Source organism: Momordica charantia (assembly GCF_013281855.1).
Source record: "Momordica charantia cultivar OHB3-1 chromosome 11 unlocalized genomic scaffold, Mcharantia_2.0 BLBB01000011.1, whole genome shotgun sequence".
NCBI lineage: Eukaryota > Viridiplantae > Streptophyta > Magnoliopsida > Cucurbitales > Cucurbitaceae > Momordica > Momordica charantia.
Window position 1 is genome coordinate 11,891,962 of NW_028275159.1, and position 24,798 is coordinate 11,916,759.

The following is a 24,798-nucleotide window of genomic DNA, read 5'->3' on the forward strand; positions in this document are numbered from 1 at the left end:
TTGCCGTGGAGAGTTCGCCGGAGGTAGACTTACCGGAAGGAGCAATGGATGATGGCTAGGGCTTTGATTGACGGCTAGGGTTTTAAAATTAGGGTTTGGTATTTTTTATGATGAGAGTTATGTTTTATTTCCTAAGCTGTGGTACTATGTCATGTTGATGTCAATACGAGTGAATAAATATTCTGATATATTCAAATATGTAACTTACGGCTGCTTGAGAATGATCTACTACCAATAAGGAAAGCAATATTCTATCGTAAAGACTAAATATCACAATAAAGACTAAATATTAACCACTAATATTTACACAAACCACTAATATTTACACAAATATTGATAAATCCAACAACCACAAAAGAAAGAAGCTCTCAAAAGAAATGAGAAAAATAAAAGAATAAAATAATAATTTAAGTCAGGTTTGATAGTCATTTTGTTATTGGTTTTCTATCGTTAAAAATTAAGCTTATATAGACTACTTCTACCTATGTGTTGTGTTTGTTATTGGTTTGCAGTGGTTGAAAATTAGGCTTATAAACACTACTTCCATGTGTTTCTTTAATTTGTTGTTAATTTTTTACGAACATTTTTAAAATGCCAAAATTTGAAAACTTATAAAAGAAGGCCCCATTTGAAAATGATCTCGTCTTTAGTTCCAGTTTTTAAATATGTTTACACCCTCGCAATTCTATGTTTTTAACCTTTCTTAAAAATACATTTGAATTCTTAGTCGAATTTTAAAAATAAAAATAAGTTTCTAAAATCTTTTCTTTATGTTTTGGCTTAGATATTTGAAAATATTTTCAAAAGTAATAGCAAGACAAAGAAACACATAGGTTGAAGAAGTGTTTTTAAACTAAACTATTAAAAACAGAGAACTAAATACAAAATGGTTATCAAACAAGATTGTAGTTCTGTGAAACTTGTTTTTGTTTATGAAATTTCGTAAAGAATTCAAATACGTTTTAAAGAAAGGTTAAAAATGTACCAAATAAAATATGAGAAAGCAAGCGTAATTTTAAAAAATGGAAAATAGAAAACTGAAAACAAAATCGTTGTCAAAGGGAGCCTTAATCATCCAAGTCAGCCAGCTATTCCAGAGAGTAGAACATAACAATAAAGAATCACCATAGAAGTGAAGAAATTTGGACCTGAAGAACAATTGCTGTAGCTGCTTTAGCTGGGGAAGCTGATACGACGTTGCACAATGCATCAACTACCTACTTAAGATAAACAGTGCAATACGTTAAGATCAAAGTAATGTATCACTCTTATGCATAAATCAGTAAATCACGAAGAACGAGGCACATGGAAAAATCCAGTGGAAACACAAACAGAGATGAAAGAGAGGATCAGATGCTACAGTACTTGTGTCTCGAAGTTCAGTATAAAAAAAAGTACTATGTTTGAATTAACATTGAACGGCTAAATGTATCCAAGTCAAGTGTCATATTAAACTTAACGATGCACTAGGAAGAATTCAGTTAAATACGCAAGTTGTTGAACTAAGCACTGTAAAGAGTTCAGAGCAATTGTGATATCATTATGAATACAATGTTGATTCCACCAACTTCAATTTTTTCAGTTTAACTTGTACACAATGTCCAAAATAATAGCAAATCTAGCCCAAGCTAAAAATATATGACACAAATTAAAACCCAACCCGAATAAAAACACACAAAAGTTTAAAAAGCCTCATCAGCATATCTCTAATTGACGTCTATTATCGATACCTGACTACGTTTTCTATTGGTGATCGTTTGCATGCCCGTCTGCTATTAGGCCTACCATTGATGTACACTATCAATAGAATAAAATTAGTATACTAGTGGTATTTAACTTTCACATGTTTATAAGTGATTGTTTGCGTGGTCATTTGCTATTAGGTCTACTATGGATATACCTCATCAATAAAATAAAAATGTTACATCAACGGTATTATTTAACTTTCATTTTCTATCCGTGTTTATTAGCATGATCATTTGCTATAAAATCTATCATTTATATACCGTATCAATAGAATAAAAAATGGCATATCAGTAATATTTGACTCGTTTTCTATTAGTGATTGTTTGCATACTCATTCGCCAAGCCTATCGCTGATATACCATATCGATGGAATAAAGAAATAGAATATTAGTGATATTTGACTCCATTTTCTATTTCTTTTTCAAAATTTTCTTTAGTTCTTTTGAAATTGAATACAATGTCTAGCACATGAACAAAGTAAAGCTCGCACAGCAGAAAGTTTAACTATTAAACTGATAATTAGTTCCTCTAAAAATAGGATAAAATCCATACAAAGCTTATTTTATTATCAAGCAAACTGTCCTAGAACTAAAATTCAGCAGCAAAAGGAAGATCATAGGCAAGAGAAAAACACGTTTCGTACGGTGTTAACAGGAAAAGAAAAGGGAGAATATAATATTAGATAAAACCAAAATAGAAAAACGTTATACAAGCTTACCTGTCTCCATCCTTGCTGGGCTGAAGTGCTCTCCACGCTAGGTTGAGTTTCAGGAGCTGTAATCAACTTGTGCCACAGTAGAGAAATAACAGAAAAACATAACTCTTGTTTCTCAGCCAGCACTGATCTCAAGAGAACTTGTGCGCAGCAGTTGAATCCTATATGCCTGTCCATTGTGAGTAAGTTGGCTAGATCAGAAGCATCTATTGAGAAGCTTGCCAGACCTTTCCCTGAGGTATTTCCCAACTCTTCATTTGAATCCGATGTTCTATTAAACACAATTTTAGTTTCTGAATGGGCTGAATTATCACCCTTTTGGACAGATGATTGTCCAGAATGAGAGCAGGTAATGTCATCATATTGAATTTGTTTTTTTCCATTAAAACCCATGAGAGATTCCTTCCATTTTGGTACATGTATTAAATGTGCTTCTAAAGGTTCAGCCTTGTTAACGATGGAAGCAACAGCTTTGCTGTGAATATCTATTAGGTTGTACAATGATGATGCCCTGGTGTAAATTTCATTGTCCCACTTGCATCGCATCAGGATAGAGAGAGCATGCATGCAAGCCTTTGATCGTCTAAAGAGTTCCGAAACATGAGCTGCAACCATTGCTGCAGCAACTATCTCATTTGAACTGTAACTCCATGAAGTTCCCACAGAAGATGGTTTCAGAGAAAAAAGTGCTTCTAGGATGGCCAAAATTCTATGAGTGTGGCGTATGGCTGAGTCAACACTATTTTTAAGCTTGGTGGAAGTACCATTTAGTTTGACCAGTTTTAATACATCCTGTGAATCCGTAGAGCTTAAATGATCACTTCCCCGAGTAACAAAGGGAAATAATTGGAGCTCCAAGGCAAGAGCACAAACAGCAGCCAGGACATAAGAATCAAATGCAGAAACAGGACCTTGCTTTTTGGTCTTTCTACTTCTTATTCCTTTATGGTTCTCTGGTATGGCTTGCAAGTCCTCAATTCTTTCATCAGGAAGATAGCTTTGTTCACGTCTCAATTTCTTGCTTCCGTTTGACTGAGCTTCATGACTCACGCAAACAGTTAATACAACAAAAAGTAGGCGTGAAGAAAGCTCCACAGAAGCACATGATTCTAAGAATAGTGAATGGACCATGGTCCGAAGTTCTGTGACTGCGAGATTTTTAGAAGCAGACCCAAGGCTAGAAAAATATCTTGTCTTTCTAGTTTGTTCCCTGGGAGAATCAGATGGGAATGTTCTTTGAAGAATTGATTCCACAGTAGCAACAAATATCTTCATCAGACATGCTTCAGATGGGCTTCCGCGTGGAAGATATTCAAGAACCTTAAGGAGAGGAATGTATAAATTCCATGATAGTATGGGAGGTTGCAATGGTGTTGCTACTATGATTTCAGGAAGATCAACGACATCAGAACTTAATGGAATCAAGCCATAAGCAGCTTCCCAGATTGTACAAATTCTCCATTCAACTTCAGGACCATGTGCACAAAGCATGGATGCAATTCCTTGTGCAGTAGCTTCAATTGTAGCTTCCGCTGCAGGCACTTCAATCTGTTACAAATAAATATAGAGATGGTATTTGGAGTTGTTAGAGTTGAAAACAAGACTACATTCAAGGAACCCTATAAATTAGCTCCTTTCAAAAGATAGGAGCATAACCTAGAAATAAATTATGTGGCATGCCTAAGAGGTCCATACCTGTTCCCTGTAAAATGAATCATAACCATCCAAAGTTTCACATTGAACATCCATTCCCTCAATTTGTCGTAGTGGTGGAAAAAGCAATGCAGGCTGTGATAGTATTCGAAAAAGCAAGGCTGCTGCAGCGTCAGCAGCAATGCCAGCTCTCATGGACATTGCAGTACCAATGGCACGCAAAAAATGTAAATGCATCCAGTTCCTAGGAAGCTGCATGAACGAACAAAATAGTAATTGATTCTTTCCTAGGAACTGTCCCATGGTTCAGTTTGACCGACTTTTCCAGTTCAGAGAGAGAACAGATTTATAGTTGGTAGATGATGACCCCGAATAAACAACATTACAACAGAGACATACTTGTCTCCGGTCACTGATACAGCTAGGTGAGGTATGGAAAAGTAAAGTTTGTTTGGTTGGAAACTCGGATTCTGTTTTTTTGTTTTCAGATTCACTGAATCAAATATGTTTGGCAGGATTTGGGAGATTCGTTTTTTAAAACTATTTTCGGATTCTGGGATCCAAACAGTAGAAATTTTGAAAACGACTTTTTTATGTTTTCAGATTCAGAATTTGAAATTTTTAAGATGTAGAATTACATTAAAAATGACAAAAACTTTGATAAATATATTACTTCATATTATAAACTCATTTTACGTTTGTTAAAATTAAAACATGTAAAATATAATGTATTATAAATTATATAACGTTGTAAAATAATAATTATACAAAATTCATAAAAAATGTTAATAAATTAATTAATATAACTTTAAATTAAACTAAATATTTAGTTTCTAACTACTTCTAGTTTACAAATATATTACTAAACACACATTGAACAATTTTTTAAATTGGGATTCAATTACCAAATCTGCTACCAAACATGTATCTAAAAACACTGAAAACAAATAATACAACTCTGGTTTTTATTAAATCCCTTGTTTTCAAATTTCTATTTTCTAATTACCAACCAAACGTACCTTAAGTTATTTAATTAATCTTGGTAAAAATGAGTGTCAGAGGGCATTTTTGTAAATAGTAAATTAAGAAATTTAGGTTTATTATGTATTTCAATTTAAACTTTTATTCTAGGGATTGATTAGATTAGTTTACATTTCTAGACTTTCTTTCTATTTAGCACAACGTAATCATTAGTTGTAAATATTAAGATATTCAAGAAATTGTACATGGTATCTGTTCAACTTTCTAATAACTTTAAATATTTGTTAGTAAATATTAGTTGTCAATATTACTTAATTGTCTCTATTCTTTTTTCCTTATTTTTAATGGATATTTTCTCTAAATAATTGAATATATTTAGAATATTTTATTCCTATTAATTTCAACATGGTATTAGAACAAGGATAGCCCATCTAGATATGGCGCTGGAAAAGATTAACAAAGAAATGCCTATTTGTTTAGAAGCTCATTCTAGAAGAAAACTGGAGTTGCAAGCTAAATTTGAGGAGTTTGCTGAAGCATACAACAAAATTTTAAAGAAATACAGAGCCATGATTCCTGAAGATGAGCCTGACGTTAAATATTCTTGAAGATGAGTTAGAGATTTTTGCTGAAATTTTGGAGCTCTGGCATTCTTAGCTTGGATCTTGCCCTAGCTAGAAATGAGTGATTAAAATTTATTCAGCATGTCTTGGTGTAAACATCTTCACTTTTTTGCTAATATAGCATGAATACATTTTGACCATGGAGAAGTTTCATGTAACTCCTTTGGTATTTGGGGCTCTCTTTTCCCTCTTTTTGTAATTTCACACATCAATGAAATTTTCTTATCAAAAGAAAAATTATTCGGCCCAGTCTTTTTTTTTGTCTAGATTTTAGATGTTTTATTCATCAATGTTATATTCTCTTGTATCATTTGGAATTGGATTTTTGTTATTCTTTTGGCTGTTTTTCTCTTTTCTTTTTTCGCTCCCTTTTGAGTTATTTCCTTGAATATTTTCTTCATTTTACTATATCAGCGATAAGTTTGTTTCTTGTTAAAAAAATTATTAAATTATTTGTATATTTTCCTTATTTTGTTGTCTCTTCTTTACCTAGGATGACCTAATTTTGCCTTCTGGAAATAAGACACAACACTATTCCTCTTAAAATTGACTCAATATTCAAGTGATTTTTTAAAAATATAAAAGTACTTTTCATCACACTTGTCCAGATACAATGCAACAAAATAACTAAGAAACTGTTGTCATGAAATAGTATTAGGAATATATGGTCAAACAATTTATATGCAGAAAAGTTTGCACAGGACCAGAAATTTAGAGAAGATTCATGAATGGCTTAACCCATAATATTCTATACTGCACTGCATAGTATCCCGCTTACCCTTATGCCAGTTGCATACTCTTCAGCAGCCCGAAGGAGTTCCACAAGCTGTACAGCTGCATCAAGTGCATCCGGAGCCCAAGAGGGTGGTGCTTCTAAGAGTCCAAGAAGAAGTCTTTGGGTGGCACTAGGAGTTGCAATGGCATAATATCTGCGCTAGGAAGAATAAATTGTTTTGCAGCACCAGCATAAATAAGGATTTGACAATTTTTTTTTTCTTTGAAAGTTTAGATAGAACTAACCTATGAAACAAGCGTGCATATGGCTCAAGAGCTGGTAGCCCAGCAACTAAATGTTCGTCCAAAGCGGTTGTCGGGGGAGGAAGAAGGAGTGCAGGAACAGCAGCTGCTGTTAGAGTTGCAGTCTCATACCGAGCAACTTCTTCATCACAAACACTCAATATTACTCCAGCTCCATTTGCAACGGCCCACCTTGGAGTTGATGGCATAAGTTGAGGGTGTTTTCCAGATCCACGAGACGAAGCTATAAACAAGAAAAGCCTGCTCAGTAATATCCTTTATCTAAGGATGAAATTAATAGACATCTTCAAAAAGACAAAATGAACACACCACTATTTTTTTTTACTTTTCATTGATGGGTGAAAAATTGCAAAGAAATTACAATATCAAAGTGTTGCTGTAACATAACTACCCAAACAACAGACCCATCCATCACCTAATTACTCCTAAAACCTGACACAACTTAAATGTGATTACATAAAATGAATCTCAAGGAGCATACACTTCAAAAAATAATAATTACATAAATTTTTGGAAAAAACTCACCAAGATACTGCTCAACTTTTAATGAAATCTAGGCTTTCTGTTGGGTTGTGGAGCCCAAACCATAAAGAAGACTTGTTGGAACGCACATTTTGAAGCCCAGATTGAAGGAAATGGAGAAAGGGAGCAAAGAAGCAGTGCAACACACAAGAAGCTGAGAAGACAACGCTTAGGTGCTATACTTGGTTGCCTAGGAACTGCCATTAGTGCCGTGGCACTATCCTAGAGCGTCATGGTGCTACGACTTGAAACACTTCTGATTTTGAAGTGCAATGGTGTTAGTTAGCAAATCCAACAAAGCCCTAGGGATTTCCTATTTAAATAAGGCTTTTCCCTTTCTTTAGATGTGAGCCACCAAACAGAAGTGAGAGAGAGAACAGCACAATAACAATTCTTTTTTGACGCGTGAGAGAGATATACGGCATAGAGTTCAGGCAACCATTATTGTGGTTCCCTAGAGAGCCAGGTAGTCATTATTGAGGTAGTGATTATTCTGGTATCTTTGAGAGAGCATCGTAGAATGTTGAGAGATTTTAAATAGGGACCTAGTTCTTTTCCTTACTTCAGTTCATGGTTAAAAAACAAAAGAGTGCATCAGTTTAACTGAATCCAAGCTTGTGGAGGATACATCTTACAGACGGGCAAGTTTTTTGTTGTCTTCTAAACTTGAAACCCAAAATCTTCTCTCAAGAAGTGACATATGCAAAATTAATTGAAGAAAATGAGAAAGAAGCACAAATCATAGCATATATCCCATCCATATATCCAAAGGATGAAATTTCTGGTATTTCTTTAGCAGAAATAGAGAAGAGGTGTTCTCTTCAAAATAATCCGCTAAGCTTGTACATTCTGGAAGAAAGGAATTTTAGTCAAAAAGTGCAAGAGTTCATTGGCTAAAAAAAGGTGACGAAAATACTAATTTCTTTTCCACAAATACCTTGTAGCTCGTAAAAGAAAGGCACAAATTTCTGAGTTAAAGGATGAACAGGACAGATCTCTTGTTAACCAAAAAGAGATCGAAGTTGAAATTATTGGTTTCTTTAAACGCCTGTACTGTAGTGAAGGAATTCAGTGGTTTTCTCCCAGAGGTATTAACTGGAGACCTATCCCAAAGCCTGGATAGATCATGGCTGGAAAGAAAATTTTGAGGAAACTGAAATATAGCAAGCGTTAAAAGGTCTTGGCAAGAACAAGGCACTGGGTCCAGATGGGTTCACAATAGAATTTTTGTTGAAATTTTGGCAGCAATTGAAAGGGAATTTCATCCTTTCATTTGAGAAGTTTTACACTAATCTTTTTGGTAGGAATGCATTGGAAAGACGGAGTGGTTGCCTTTGCCATCCTTGGAATAATATTACCAAGCAATGGAAGCTGGTGAAACATTTCTCCTCATTCAAGATTGGTAACGATAAACACACTTCTTTTTGGCATCATTATTCATTTGTTCTTCCACTCTAAGACAACATTATTCAGCTGCTTTATGGTCCTTTTTGCATCCTTAATCTAAATTGATTATGAATCAATGCTGTCTTCCATTTCGAAGATTTTGTTTGAACAAAATCAAATGATTTTTTAAGAAAAACACTTAGTTTTGCAAGATCATGGTAGGCCTAAGATTAAGAATGTCTATTCTAAAAAAAGGGTCCATACTGGTAAGGCAGTGAAGTGAGGCAAAACCACTAGGGGGTGGGGACCACCGTATGGGAAGTAGAAGGACAGAGGGTAGTATTTTGTAGTAAGGGTATTTTTACACCCTGGTAGTGAGGTCGAGGGACATCTTTTGGCTATTTCGTCTAGGCTCGTTTGGAGAGGTTCGGGAGCTCTCTAATTCTCGGCTCCCTCTAATTTCCTCTGATAAAGAATAATAGAAAGGGTATTTCTATCGGATCAATCTTTTGTGAGGTATCCTTTCACAGATTTGTATTCTTCGAAAATGAAAAAACCTCAAGGGCCGTACAACACCCCACCAATTCGAGAGGGTGGGTAATCCCTCCTCCTACCTCAAGCACAAGGCATAAAAACAAAAGCTACTCTCCCACTACCCTGGAAGATCCTCTTCTACCTCACTCAACCTTCTTTTCTCTCTCCTGGCCCACACACTCTCTCTAGGCCGATTATTCTCCTCCCTACACATTACCCATTCTACCCCTTCTAGAATGTCCTAAGTACAGGTGGTATGGGGGGTCTAACATCTTCCCCCTCTATCAACAACACCTCGCCTTGTCCTCAAGGTGGAAGTCTAGAAATTGCTCGCACATGTCACGTACGGATTCTCATGTTGCTTCTTCTGCGGGTAACCCCAATCAACTGAGTAATACTTCAAGGTCGTCGGTGTCATTGTTGGTTTTTGTCACATAGATGTCCTCAAGTTCTGGCATCCATTCGAGATTGTTAGATACATAAATAAATTAAATTTATCCAACCCATCAGCTTAAGCTTTTTGGTTGAGTGGTGATTTAATCATATTTAACATGGTATCAGAGCAGGATGTTCTAGCTCCGTGCTCGAACACCTGTATCGTCATTTCCTCCCTATTTATTATTGATTTCCGCTTATTGGGCCTTGTGTAATTTTCCAAGCCCACTCGTGGTGTCAGATATCCATAAATAAATTAAATTTACCCAACCCATCAGCTTTAGCTTTTGGGTTAAGTGGTGGTTTATTCATCCTTAACAGAGGTCTTCGGTTAGCTGTGGGAAGGTCAGTTGAGAGACTTGATTAGTCACTTTGGCTTCCTTGAGTTGGGATACATGGTAGACCTAGTGAATAACTGTCCCTTTAGGTAGGTCCAAGCGATAAGCTACCTTCCCAATTCGCTACACTATCTCATAAGGCCCGAAGTACTTCGCTGTGAATTTCTCATTTCGTCATTTCGTCTTTTGGCCACTGACCTTTGAAGATAAGGCCTTATCTTCAAGAACACTTTGTCTCCCACCTCAAATTCTTTCTCCCTTCAGTGGACATCTGCATATTTTTTCTATTTTGGGCCTGATGCAAATGTTCTTTCAGTATCTCAAGTGCTTGATCCCTGGCTGCCAACTGTTGGTCTAAGGTTGCATTAGAAGTCATCTGACTTCCATATAGTAGCAGTGGAGAGGTGTACGGCCATAGATAGCTTGAAAAGGGGTTGCACCCAAGGAGTTGTGGAACGTTGCATTATACCAATACTTGGCCCCAGGCAGCCCTTGTCCCCACGGCTTTGGATTCTCACTGTAGAAGCAACATAGGTAATTCTCGAGGCACTTGTTGACTATTTCCGTCTGTTTGTTTATTTGAGCATGGTAGGTCGTACTCCTCAATTTGGTCCCTTGTAGCCTAAATAATTATGTCCAAAAGTTGCTTAGGAAGACCTTGTCCCTATATGAGATTATGGATTGTGGAAACCCATGGAGACGAATTATCTCCCTGACAAAGGCAGTGGCTAAGATTTTGGCTGTAAAGGGATGACAAATAGGTAGGAAGTGAGCATGCTTACTCAACCGATCCACCACAACAAAGATTGTATCATGTCCCATGGATTTTGGAAGGCCTTCCACAAAGTCCATAATGATATCCTCCCAAATCCTATCTGGTATACGTAGGGCCTTTAGGAGTCCTGCGGGTGAAGCTGCCATGACCTTGTTCCTTTGACAAATGCAACATTATTCCACATAGTGGTGCTGGGCGTTGGCTTTCATCCCCAACCAAGGTCCAACACAACTCCCCTGTAAGTCGTTTGTAAGTTCTAAGGAACCCATAATGCCTCCCATGACCATGGTATTAAATATCCGTCGACATGTCAACATGTCCATCGACATATCCATATATCTATAGGTTCGACATCGACATGAGGAGTAAATCAATATTTCCATAATATTACAAAAAAATTTAACAAAATATGAAAAATATAAACAAAATTTCACTAATATAGACATAATATTAATATTAATCATTTTTAAATTATTTAGAAATCTTGAAACGATTATTTGTTAATTTAAATTTTTTTTCGAGTTTTTTATTTTTTTATAACTTTTTCAAAAATATCCATCGACATTGACATTTTATCAATATTTCCATCGACATTTTCATAAAATTGAGACTTTGACATTTCCATCGACATTGATATTTAAAACCTTGTCCATGACTGAGTTATGATATAGATGTAGTATAGCGGGCACGAGTGAAGTTGTTTTGGAAATTACTAGGCGGTTCTTATATTTAAGCACTCCTTGCTGGAGGTGAAACTTCTCCATATTAGCCTCTAGCTTAGATAAGATCTTGGAGAAATGTCGGTCAGCTTTTACCTCTTCCATTATCAAGTCAACATCCAGAATGGTTGGTGCTATTAATGCTGCTAAGTGAGGTGTGGGAGGCATCTGCGAGAGGGCATCTACAATCTTATTCTTTAGCCCCAGTCGATACCGGATTTCAAAGTCATATCCTAGGAGCTTTGAGATCCATTTCTAGTATTCTGGTTGTACTATCCACTATTCGAGGAGGTATTTGAGAGCTTGCTGATCCATTCGCACGATGAGCTTTTGTCCCAATAAGTATGGCCTCCATCGCTGTATTGCCAACACCGCTGCCATGAGCTCCCTCTCATAAACCGACTTTGACTGCCCCTGTCGTGACAAGGTATGGCTACAGTAAGCGATTGGCCGTTGTTCTTGGGTGAGGACTGCCCACAATCCCATCCCTGATGCATCAGTCTCAATGATGAATGGAAGGCTAAAATCTGGTACTGCTAGGACTAGTAGGGTCACGTAGTGGGCTACAAATTTTCAATAATACCCTGTCAGCCCTAGGAATCCCCTCAACTCCTTGAGGTTGGTAGGTTGCAGCCATTGTAGCATGGCTCAGATCTTTTCCTCATCAGCCCCCACCCCTTGTGCAGATATTCAGTGTCCCAAATATTCAACCTATACTTGTGCAAAGTGGCATTTTTTCAGGTTAGCACAAAGATGATTATCCCTCAATAAATTAAACACCATAGTCAGATAATTCACATGGGTGTGCATATCAGGACAATAAATCAAAATGTCGTTGAAAAAAACCAAGATGAACTTACGGAGGAATGGTCTGAAAACCTGATTCATCAATAATTGGAAGGTCGACGGTGCGTTAGTTAAGCCAAAAGGCATCATGAGGAACTCGTAATGGCCTTCATGTGTCCTGAACGCATTCTTATGCACGTCTTCTGACGCGATCTGGATTTGATGATAACTGGATTTGAGGTTAATTTTGGAATAGATGTGCGACCCATGTAACTCGTTCAACAGCTCTTCGATCACAGATACTGGGAACTTGTCTGGAATTGTAGCATGTTTCAGGGCTCGATAGTCAACACAAAACCTCCAACTGCCATCCTTTTTTAAACTAGGATTACAGGGCTAGAGTAGGGGCTGATGCTTGGTCTAATAATCCCCGTCTCAATCATCTCACCAATCATTCTCTCGATTTGAGCTTTCTTTGCGTGTGCATAGCAGTAGGGCCTCACATTGATGGGTGGCTCCCCTTCCTCGATTTGTATCCAATGGTCCACTGCTCGAGATGGACGCAGGTGCTTGGTTTCTTGGAAGATATCTGCATATTCTCCACCAAGTCCTGTACTACCTGTGGTATATCAGTGGATAAGGCTAGCCCTTCAGGTTCTTCCACTTCTGCCTCGGCGGTTAAAGCTCATAATTCCACAAAATATCCCTAATCAGCATTCTGCCATTGGCGAGCCAGCCGGTTGAGGGAGACTTCTAATCAAGTGAGGGTGGCCGGGTGGGATACCCTTTCAATGTTATCCATTTTTCCCCTCGTATGAAGGTCACTGACAAGGCAGGCCAATCAACCTCCATTTTGCCCCGGGATTGCAACCATTGCATCCCTAGAATGGCATCGAGGTCATTCAATGGGCAGAAAGTCCTCTGCCACTATGATGTCTAGCAGCTCTATGACCACTCCGCAACAGGTTCCCTTTCCTTTGACCGCAACTCCGGTGCCCATGATGATGTTTTCTTTCTCCTTTATTTGCAAGACATTTGTACGAATTGAGGGGCTTTTAATTCTACACTCTATGATGTTTTATCTTGTTGTTTCCTTTTATTTTCTCACTCCCAATGAGAGTTTATATCTTGGACAATTTTTATTCCTTTTATTTATCAATGAAAAGTTTGTTCTTGTTTTAGAAAAAAATAATATTATAAAAAATCAAAAAAGATGATTTCATTAATTAGTATCTATTTAATTACATTAAAAAATTAATACAAAATTTACTTTGAAAAATTAATATAAAATTAAATTGTATACTAATTTTAATTTTAACATTTAACTAAAATCACTAAACTTTATTTTTTTATATAGTAAAGTAAAATGGAGACTTTTATGTGCATCACTGCAAAATTTACTATGGACTGGTATGCTTAAAAAGTCACTGCAAGACACACAAGCCTTAGCTACCCAAATTTGTTATGGATTTTATTATATTTTCATGCAATAACATGATTCTGTACTTTACTTTACTTCATGTAATTTTAGCATAATTAAGTTCAGCTTGTTCACTGTACAATTTTAAAAACATTTAGTTATTTTTATAACATAGATAAGTTTCAAATCAGTTACATCAAGTGACGTGCCACTTCACAGTTTGACATTTAAAGAAAATGTTCACGAACCTGCTATGGGTGGCCTGAGTTCTCCCGCAGCATATTTTCCCATAACACCACTGCACCTGTTTAATGTGTAAAAAATGTTTCTCAAGAATTCTTTTTTTCTAAAAGGAAATACTCTAATGATATCATATTACAAACGAGAGGAGGAAAGTCAAGCTCCACGGCAGTCCACGCCAAAGGAGACTTCAAAAAACTCTTCCCCAACTTCATTAGAGCCAATACCTTTTTTGAGTTCAAATGGGGGTGGGGGGATCGAACTCACAACCTCTTGGTTAGAGATATATGTCAATTACCGTTGAGCCATGCTCGCTTCGGCATTAGAGAGCCAATACTATAATTGCTGAAAAGAGAAACAATTAATACCAAGGTCATAAAAACAAGGGAGTCTAATAAACGATGGAGGGACTTTTCTTTATTGTTGAAGAAGATCCTATTATTCCTCTCTAGCCATGTGGACTAGAAGAAAGCTCTAGAAAATTGGAGCCAAAGAATCTTTCCTTCTTTCTCAAATGAGTGACACACCATAAATGTATTCCTGAGATCTTGATATCAAGGGGGACGGCCACTTGGCCATGGAAGGAGATAATAAAAGTCCAGAAATTTCTAGCATAAGTAAAATCAAGGAAGATGTAATTTTGGGATCACGTGCCTTTTTTGCAAAAATGACACCAGCCCAGGAATAAAACACACCAATGGAGTCATTTTTTAATCCTCTCACAAGTGTTTAGTCTTGCGCGGCTAAGCTCCCATAAGTAAATCTGCCAGATACTCCATGAGAATCATATCCATCTAACAAAAGCTAGGGCCCATGCTTACACTCAAACTTTTTTCTTTTTCTTAGTAACCAATAACATCTCCCCTAGATATTAAACTGTTTACTCTATAAAATGTCCGCTTTAAGCGTAAGCTTGTATGTCCCTAGGGCAGCGGAAAAAAAGGAGGTCAAGGTGTCTTCTTTCCAGCACAAGACCCAGAGGCTAGGGCATAGTTTTTTAGTTTGTAGGCTAGTTGTTCAAGCGTGTTTAGGATCAGAATCTTATAATCCAGCATGTGTACTAGTCTTTTTTTTTTTGGTTCATTGTATGCTGCTACTCTGGTGTAATATTTCATTTCATCAATGAAAAGTTTGTATCCTTTTTAAAGTTATACATAAAAAATAAAAAAGACCTTGCCCTTCTTAGGTTGTTTCCCTTTCCATATTGCTTTTAATAGTCCTCCAGATAAGAAAGAAAGAAAGAAAAAAAACTTATACGAGAATAAACCAAAGGACAAGAGTCATTCTCCTATCCTCCTGTAAACCTGAAAATATCCCACTTAAAATATTTAGTAATTTTTTTTCGTTTTTCTTTTAAGTAAGAAATAATTTCACAACGACTTCAAATAAAAAAGAGAGGAAAAAAGTCGAGCCCTGAGCCAAATGAGATTGCAAAAAGTTCTTCCAATTGGCCAAAAGAGCATTAGTACTATATTTGAGGAAGGTGAAGAAACTTTACACTATAAAAGTAGAAACTTTACACTATAAAAGTATTAGGATTTATGCCCTAATGTCTTGTAGGTATGTAAATGTTTTCCCATTTGTGAATAAAATAATTATTTTATTATTATGTGCAGTAGTATCGAAGTTTATAAACATCAAGGTTAATGTTCAAAGATACAAATTCCAAAAAGAGCGAAAAGAAAGATGAAAAGGACAACATAATAAGCAAAAGAAGAAAGACTAAAAACTAGGGGAGTTATCAGAGCCTCCCAATTCGTACAATAATGCTAGGAGAATAATTAAAGAAGGGATCGGAAAGAGCACACCCTGACAAAGGAATGCTATGTATGAAATCAGACACTAAGAAATATGTAAAGGAATGCTATGTATGCCAAAGGAACAAGACGATGGCTATTTCCCCAGCAGGGTTATTGCAGCCACTACCCATTCATGAGCGAATTTGGGAAGACATTACCATGGACTTCGTCGAAGGACTCCCCAAGTCCCTTGGTAATGATTCCATATTTGTGGTTGCAGATCGCTCGAGCAAATATGCTCATTTCATACACTAAAGTCATCCCTTCACTACCAAGACAGTTGCTGCAGCCTTTATTAAAGAAGTCGTCCGGCTCCATGGATTTCCCCAATCCATCATCTCTGATAGGGATAAGATTTTCCCTAGTAATTTTTGGACAGAAATGTTCCGGATCCAAGGAACTAAGCTTAAGCGCAGCACAGCGTACCATCCTCAAACGGATGGGCAGTCAGAGATCGTCAATAAATGCTTAGAAACCTACTTGCTGCTTCTATAGTGAGTCACCACATACTTGGAGCCATTGGTTATCGTGGGCAGAGTATTGGTACAATACCACCTTTCATGCTTCACTCGGAACCACTCCTTTCCAAGTGGTCTATGGGCGAGCACCGCCCCCATTGCTTAGCTATGGGATGTCTAGAACACCAAATGACCCTTGACCGCCAGCTGATAGACAGAGACCAAGCATTGGCCCTTCTCAAGGAGAATTTGGCTCGAGCACAGGGGAGAATGAAAAAGTATGCCGATGCTAAACGAACAGAGTGGGAATTTTCGGTCGGGGAGCAAGTATTTCTGAAAATCCACCCCTATCGTAAGAAATCTCTAGCTAAAAAGAGGAATGAGAAATTGGTAGCTAAATTCTTTGGGCCCTTTGAGATCATTCAACGCATAGGCAAGGTGGCCTACCACTTAAACCTCCCCGATACCGCCACTATACATCCAGTAGTTCATGTTTCACAGTTGAAACCGGCTGAAGGCCTGCAGGTGGAGGTGCAGCCTATTCCCCCCTACTTGACTGAAGACCTAGAGTGGATTGCTGTTCCGGATGAGGTCTTTGCAACAGGGATTAACGATACCACAGGCGAAGAAGAAGCTCTCATCACCTGGAAAGGCCTGCCACCAGAAGATGCTACGTGGGAATCCTTTTCAGATATGGCACTTCGTTTTCCTGATTTCCACCTTGGGGACAAGGTGGTTCTGAATGGGGGGGGGGGGGGGGGGATGTTGTTAGACCCCCGATAACTAAAACATATTCTAGGAGGGGTAGGATGGGAATTGTATTAGGGAAGGAGAATAATTGAGGCGCTAGTCGGGAGTAGAAATAGCCTTTTGCAAAGGAGGGGAGCATCATCGAAGTTTGTAGTGTGAGTAGAGTGAAGGAGAGCTACCCACCCTCTCGAATTGGTGGGGTGTTGCCTGTAATTGCCTTCGGGCTCTGTTTTCTTGAATTCCAAAACGTTGTGAGGAGATACCTCACAGATACGAACTTCTCATTGAAATAATGAAAAGGAACAAAGTTGTTCAAAGATACAAATTCTCGAAAGAATGAAGATATAATTAAAACGTCAAATTAAAATTCTAATAAGATGCCACAAAGACTCCCCAATTAGAATAAATCAGACTAGGAGAATAAAATTTAAAAAGAGGGGATCAGGAGCTCCATTGAGAGGCTTTGAATCTAGCAATGTCGAAACGAGCTGGAGGAGACTGTCTCTTCTCTTCAGAGATTCTAAGATTTCTTTCATGCCACACCTCATACACCACTACTTTTACTGCATTAAGCCATAAAAGAGAAGCTTTAGGATTCATAACGGGCCCCAAGAGGGGTTGGATCAAGTTATCTGCCGTCTTATTTCCAAAAACCCAAGCCAAATTAAATTCCTCAAACAAAGAAATCCAACACTGCCTTGCAAAGGAACAGAAGAAGAAAAGGTGCATCATACTCCTTCATTAGATTGGCCGAGGGCACAAACCGAGGGCATCAACTTGAAGCTAGGAAGCTTCCTTTGTAGAACGTCATCTGCATTTACTTTCCCATGGATGAGAATCCAAGTAAAGAAGCTAACCTTCTTTGGACATTTAGTTTTCCAAATAGCTTTAAATAAGGAATTTGGCAATGGAGCACTGCTGGTCATCTTGTAGATTGATGCCACTGTATAAGAACCCGAGATATCCAACAACCACTGCCTACTATCCAGCTCGCAGGTAGGGGATTTAGAATGCGATACAGATAACAAAGCGCTGAACTCCTCATCTCATCATCTTTTAATGACCGTCGAGTGTGGATTTTCCAAGATAGAGTCTGTGCATCCGAGAATTCAGCCACTGATCCAGAAGGATAAAGGGAAAGCCGATAGATTTTTTAAAATCTATCCTTGAGAGGCCAATCACCGATCCATTTATGAGCCCAAAACAGAATACTGTCCCCTGATCCAAGCTTGAAAACCGAAAACTGATTACATTGCTTCCATTGACGAGAAATATTGATCCAAGGTCTTCTAAGACATCAATTCCGCATTTCACCCGAGGACCAACCCAAATCAGATTTGCCATACAAGCTTACTATCACCTTATGCCACAAGGCATTAGGTTCAAAGCCAAAACGCCACCCCCATTGGACCAGAAGAGCATTATTCTTCTTAGAAAGGCCCCCAATCCCCAAACCGCCATCTTCCAAAAGCTTAGACACCATGTTCCAATGCACAGATTCTGAAAATTACATTTCCAGTCCCTACCCCTCTACATCCGCCACTCTCCCTCCTCCATCTCCACCCTTAACCCTCTCATCCACTCTTTTCCCCCCCGAACCTCAACCTTCGCTTGATTCGGATCCTCTGCAACTTATTGACGAATCCATTCTACCTATCCGCCCCTTCCCCTCCTTCATTGATCCCACCACTCACCCCTCGGCATATCTCCAAGTCGTGGTCCCTTGGTTAACTTCAGTGGGTCTTGGCATTCTACCTCTACCTACGAAGACCCCTAAAAAATCACAAGACCAGAAAAAACAAGCCAAATATGTCAGAGAACTTGCTGGGCTTTATTCGTCTGTCAACTATGATGGCCCCTCTTCTTCCTTCTCCATCGGTGGGCCATCTATTTCTTTATGAATATCCTCTCTTGGAATGTTCGTGGTATTGGCTCAAAGGAGAAAAGAGCCCATGTGAAGAGCATCATCGAACAGCATCATCCTACCATTGCTATTCTCCAAGAGACCAAGGTTTCCAAGGTGGATAGACTGCTTATCAAATCCTTATGGAGCTCGAGGAATATTGCATGGGCATTCAAAGAATCTATTGGGGCTTCGGGTGGCATCATCATTATGTGGAATGACCCTGTTCTTATGGTGGAAGATATCAAAATTGGATCTTTCTCCCTTTCTTTACTCATCACCCTTGCTGATGGTTTCAAATTATGGTTGACAGGAATTTATGGACCCCCAAGGGCCAGAGACCGTGGCCTCTTTTGGGATGAATTGCAAGAACTCTCATCTCTTTGCAAGGAAGGATGGCTGTTGGGCGGTGATTTTAATGTCACTCGATGGTCTTCTGAAAAATCTTCTCATACAAGGCCCACTCGCAGTATGCATCTCTTCAACAAGTTCATTGTTGAATCTAAGCTGATGGATCTCCCCCTTGATAATGGCCTCTTCACTTGGTCAAATTTGAGGGAAACTCCTCATCTCTCCCTGCTGGACAGGTTTTTATGCACTGAGCTCTTTCTAACTAAATTCCCTAATGCTTTGGTTTATCGATTGGACAGGGAAACATCCGACCATTATCCAATTCAGCTATCCTTGGGCATAAACCAGTGGGGCCCCCCTCCCTTTCGTTTTGACAATGCCTGGATGCAGCATACTTCCTTCCTTCCATTGATCGAGAGTTGGTGGAGAAACACCCCGCTTAGTGGATGGCCTGGTCACGGCTTCATTCAAAAGTTGAAGGCTTTAAAAAGAGTCATAAGGGCATGGAAAGTTGAGACTTTTGGACAGGAAAAGAGGAAAAAAATGCAGCTGCTGTCCGAATTGGCCATTCTCGACTCGCTGGAAGAGGAGGGTGCTTTACATGCAGTTCAAATTACCCAAAGAACTTCACTAAAAGCACAGCTGCTGTCTTTAGCCATTTCTGAAGAGGCTCACTGGCACCAGCGATGCAAACTGAAATGGCTGCACTATGGGGACCTGAATCCAAGGTTTTTCACAGGGTGGTGGCTGCCAGACGTAGAAAGAGTTTTATTCTCGAGCTGCTCTCGCGGAATGGTAGTAGCTTGGTGAACGACACAGATATATAGACCGAATTCCTATCCTTCTTTGAAGATCTATACACCAAAAAGACTGGTTCCAAACAACTTCCCTTATCTATTAACTGGGACCCCATCTCCTACCTACAACGAGACCTCCTTGAAGTGGCATTTTCGGAAGCTGAGATTTGGCATGTTGTCAAGGATCTTGGAACCAATAAGACCCCTGGCCCGGATGGTTTCACTACTGAATTCTATAAAAAGTATTGGAACACTCTCAAACAAGACATTTTGGGAGTGTTCCAAGACTTTTTTAGAAAATCCATCATTAATGCAAGCCTGAATGAGACCTATATTTGCTTAATACAAAAAAAAAAAGAAAAAGTTGATGCTCGTACAATCACTGACTACCGCCCCATAAGTTTGACTTCTTGTTTGTACAAGATCATAGCGAGAGTCCTTTCGGAGCGGCTTAAAAAGGTTCTTCCCTCTACCATCACTGAATACCAATCTGCCTTTGTTGCCAATCGACAAATTCTGGATGCATCGCTTGTTGCCAATGAACTTATAGATGCTTGGGAAAGGAAACAAGAAAGAGCGGTGGTGATAAAGCTTGACATTGAAAAAGCGTTTGATAAAGTCGACTGGGATTTCCTCGATAGCATTTTAGAAGCTAAGGGCTTTGGGTTCCGTTGGAGAAAATGGATTAGAGGTTGTGTTTCTTTTGCAAACTTTTCTACCATCATCAATGGGAAACCTCGAGGCAAGAGCAAGGCCTCTCGGGGATTAAGGCAAGGTGATCCCCTTTCACCCTTCCTCTTTATTCTTATTATGGATTGCTTTAGTAGAATGTTGATCAGTGAATCTGCTTACAAGTCTATTGAAGGTTTCTCTATTGGTAGTCCGTCTCTGCAGATAACCCATCTTCAATTTGCTGATGATACTATTCTCTTCTCTGTCACGGAGGATTCCAAGGTAACAAATCTCTTTAGAATCATAAAGTCCTTCGAAGAAGCATCTGGCCTTAACACCAATCTACAAAAATCTGAAACTTTTGGCATCAATTTAGATGATTCTGTCCTTCAGTCTTTGGCAACCAGATTTGATTGCAGAAAAGGATCATGGCCGGCATCTTACCTTGGCCTACCTCTACATGGCAAGCCTCGATCAGCATCTTTTTGGGACCCGGTCATGGAGAAAGTGAGGAAAAGACTTAGTTCATGGGATCACTCCATCATCTCGAAAGGAGGTCGGCTCACCCTCATCCAAGCCACTTTATCCAATCTACCCACATATTACTTATCCATTTTCTCTATCCCAACTAAAGTGGCAAAGGATTTGGAAAAACTCATCCGGAATTATTTGTGGAAGGGTTCAAACAACACCGGGGCACAAAACTTGGTTAGATGGGATCAAATACAGAAACCAATTGAAGAAGGTGGGCTGGGTCTATGCTGTATCAAGGACAAAAATCGGGCTCTTTTAGCCAAGTGGAGCTGGAGATTTCTTTTGGAAGAAACTGCCCTTTGGAGGAGAGTGATTTTGGCAAAATATGTCTTCTCTGACCACCGGAATTCTCACCCAAACTGGATTTTTGCATCAACAAAAGGTTTATGGAGAGACATTGACAAGCAGAAATCCTTGATCTTTGACAGAATCACTTATAAAGTGGGTACAGGCTTTCTCCCAAGGTTCTGGATTGATGTTTGGCTCACCAGAGAACCCCTCTGCCAAGCCTACCCCCTTCCATTTTCCTTACACTCCAGAAAGTTGCGCTCTGTACAAGATTTTTGGTCCTCGTCGGATAACAATTGGGACATCCAATTTCGAAGGCACCTAAAGGATGCTGAGATTGATGAGCTAGCATCTCTCCTCCACAATCTTTCCTCCATCAGCCCTTCTACCAATCGGGATACTATTATTTGGAGTTTGGAATCACATGGACAATTCACCACCTCCTCCCTCATTAAAGACATCCACCAAACAGCAACATCACAGACAACTTCCTCTCTGTACAGTGCTATCTGGAAAGATCACTACCCAAAGAAGATAAAGTTCTTCCTATGGGAAACTAGTCTCAATGCTATCAATACACAGGAAAAGCTCCAAAGACGTATGCCCTTCATGAATATTTCTCCTCACTGGTGCACTTTATGCAAAAAACATGGCGAATCTAGTGGCCATGTGTTTGTCTCTTGTGATTTAGCCTCAAGTTATTGGCAAAAGCTCCTTTCTCTTTTTGGATGGTCGATGACTTTACCTACCGATTTATCGATGCTTCTGGACTATACCCTAACCGGTCACCCCTTCAAAAAGAAGAAACTTTGCCTATGGCTTCATTTTGTTCGGGCGTTTCTTTGGACGATTTGGTTGGAAAGAAATCAAAGAATCTTCCAAGATAAGGAGCGTTCCCCACATCTCTTATTTGAATCCATAGTTTTCTTCGTGATATCTTGGTGTAAATGCTCCCCTATATTTCATCACTATAGTTTCGCCTCTCTCTTATCTAATTGGAGAGCTTTTTTGTAGCCCAATTTGGGCCCCTTTTGTTATCATATTTCATATATCAATGAAATAGTTTCTTGTTCAAAAAAGAAGAACCATTCTTCCAAAGAAAAGATCTCATCTCCTTTTCAATTTGTTTGCACACTCCTGAAGGCATTTGAAATAAGGACATATAATAAAGAGGAAGGTTGGATAAGACCTATAAAACACGGACACGGCAAAAAAGGAGGAGTGTCTGTGTCGGACACGTGTCGGACATGGATACGTCCGGACACGCTCCGGACACGTGTCCGACACGCAATTTAAAGTGTCCGAATATTAAATTTTTTATTTTAATTTCAGACACGTGGGGACACGTTTTGGACACGGAGGGACACGCCAGATAAAAAAATATTGTTTCCTTAGCCCAATTTTGGAAGTCCAAGAAGTTTGGCTGAAATCTCAACAACTTAAACTACAAAAAAAAAACCCTAAAACGCTACCTAGTGACCCACCCTTCTGTTTGTGTGAGTTAAATTAAATAAGCTCTATTCTTACTTCCTTTTTTCCCTAATTTCATATGAATTAAACTGGAGTAGAATATGATTTACTAAATTAGGATGACAACTTCGACCCAATAATCAAATTCAAATCCTTCTCTAGGATTTTTTAGTGGATTACATTTACTATTTTTATGCTTTTTAGTGGGGTACATCTTCAACCCAATAAATTTACTTGACATTTATGTTTTTTAGCGAAGTATATTTAGCATTTTTATGTTAAATTTTCCTATATCCTAAAAAAAATAATAAATAAATAACGTATCCCTAGCGTGTCCGTGTCCTAGTTTTTTAGAAATTGACGTATCGCCGTGTCCTGTCGTGTCCGTGTCCGTGTCCCGTGTCCGTGTCCGTGCTTCTTAGGATAAGACAGACTTACAAAGCGTCAAACGACCTCCTCTCCAGAGTTGAAACCGTTTCCACCTATCCAACTTCTTCTCGATTTTCTCCTTAATAGGGCTCCAAAATGCAGCTGATCTCGGATTTCCTCCCAAGGGAAGCCCTAAATACGAGAATGAAAGGGAAGCAATCTGAAAATTCAAGGAATCTGCTATTTGACGAACTTTTCCATTACTGCCACTGATTGCTGATTTTTCCCAATTAACAGAAAATTCAGACATCCTTTCATAAGCTTTGATAGCTCGATTGAGATTATCCAACATACCATCATTATCTTTGCAAAAAATGAGGATATCGTCTGCAAATTGCAAGTGGGAAATGTGGATCTTGTCCTTTCCAACCAAAAAGCCTTCAAAGAATCCTCCCATATGAATGTTGTCCAAGATGTTGCTGAAGACATCCCCAACTAGAAGAAAGAGAAAAGGTGAAAGAGGATCACCTTGCCTCAATCTCCTAGAAGCCAAAATGCGACCCTTAGATCTACCATTAATAAAATATGGAAAACTTAGTTTGTCTTACACAGCCACTGATCCGACTTCACCATTTCTTCCCAAACTGTTTTTGTGTAAGAACATCTTTCTATTTTTTTGAACAAGATACAAACTTCTCATTGAAATAATGAAAAGGAACGAAATTGTTCAAAGATACAAACTCACGAAAGAGTGAAAAAACTAAAACATAAATGTTCCCAATTATGTTCAATCTTTCTACAAAAAAGGAGGCAACAATTTTGGATTGCTGGAACGTTAACGAGAATGACTGGGACCTAGGTCTGCGAAGAGGCCTTTTCGATTGGGAGGTGGAAAGCTGGATGGGGCTTATTCAAGTTATAGATGTGGTGAGATTGGGGGAGGGAGAGGATCGGGTTTTGTGGTCCCTTGGGTTAAGGGACAGTTTACTACTCGCTCGACTTTTCTGAAGATGGTGGATTGTAGACCCTCCTTAAGATCTCCTCTCATCTCGGCTATATGGAAGTTTAAGGTCCCAAAGAAGATCAAAGTCTTTCTTTGGTCTCTTGCTCATAGAAGTCTTAACACTCATGAGAAGCTACAGAGAAAATGCAAAAACTGGGTGTTATCCCCATCGGTCTGTTCCTTTTGTTTGATGCACAGTGAAAACTTAGACCATATGTTTCTGCACTGCCCTTTTGTGACCAAGGTTGGCGTTTCCTCTTAGATTCTTTTGATATTTCTATCTGCTTTCCAAAAAAGATTGATGACAAGATGGACGAGGTCCTATTTGGGTGGACCCTCCCTAAGAAGACCACTTTTGTTTGGAGATGTGCTTCAAGAGCTCTACTTTGGAATATTTGGCTTGAAATGAATTCTCGCGTGTTTGAAGATAAGTCTTCTATTCTTGGTTGTTTAGTTTTTGGTGGGGTAATCTCTACCCAACCTTTAGGCTGTA

General features: G+C 38.7%; 1 protein-coding gene across 7 annotated transcripts in view; it reads right to left on the minus strand.

The window, feature by feature from the left end:
• LOC111013518 (protein GIGANTEA) overlaps positions 1-24,798 on the minus strand; it is a 45,013-nt gene that overhangs the window by 6,299 nt on the left and 13,916 nt on the right. For all 7 annotated transcript variants that reach the window (XM_022287977.2, XM_022287976.2, XM_022287975.2 and 4 more), the window contains exons 7-12: positions 13,920-13,975; positions 6,739-6,979; positions 6,497-6,647; positions 4,157-4,366; positions 2,465-4,009; positions 1,149-1,217 (exon numbers count right to left, since the gene is read on the minus strand). In XM_022287977.2, the coding sequence (XP_022143669.1) occupies positions 1,149-1,217; positions 2,465-4,009; positions 4,157-4,366; positions 6,497-6,647; positions 6,739-6,979; positions 13,920-13,975 (2,272 nt within the window). The remainder of the gene's footprint in view (positions 1-1,148; positions 1,218-2,464; positions 4,010-4,156; positions 4,367-6,496; positions 6,648-6,738; positions 6,980-13,919; positions 13,976-24,798) is intronic.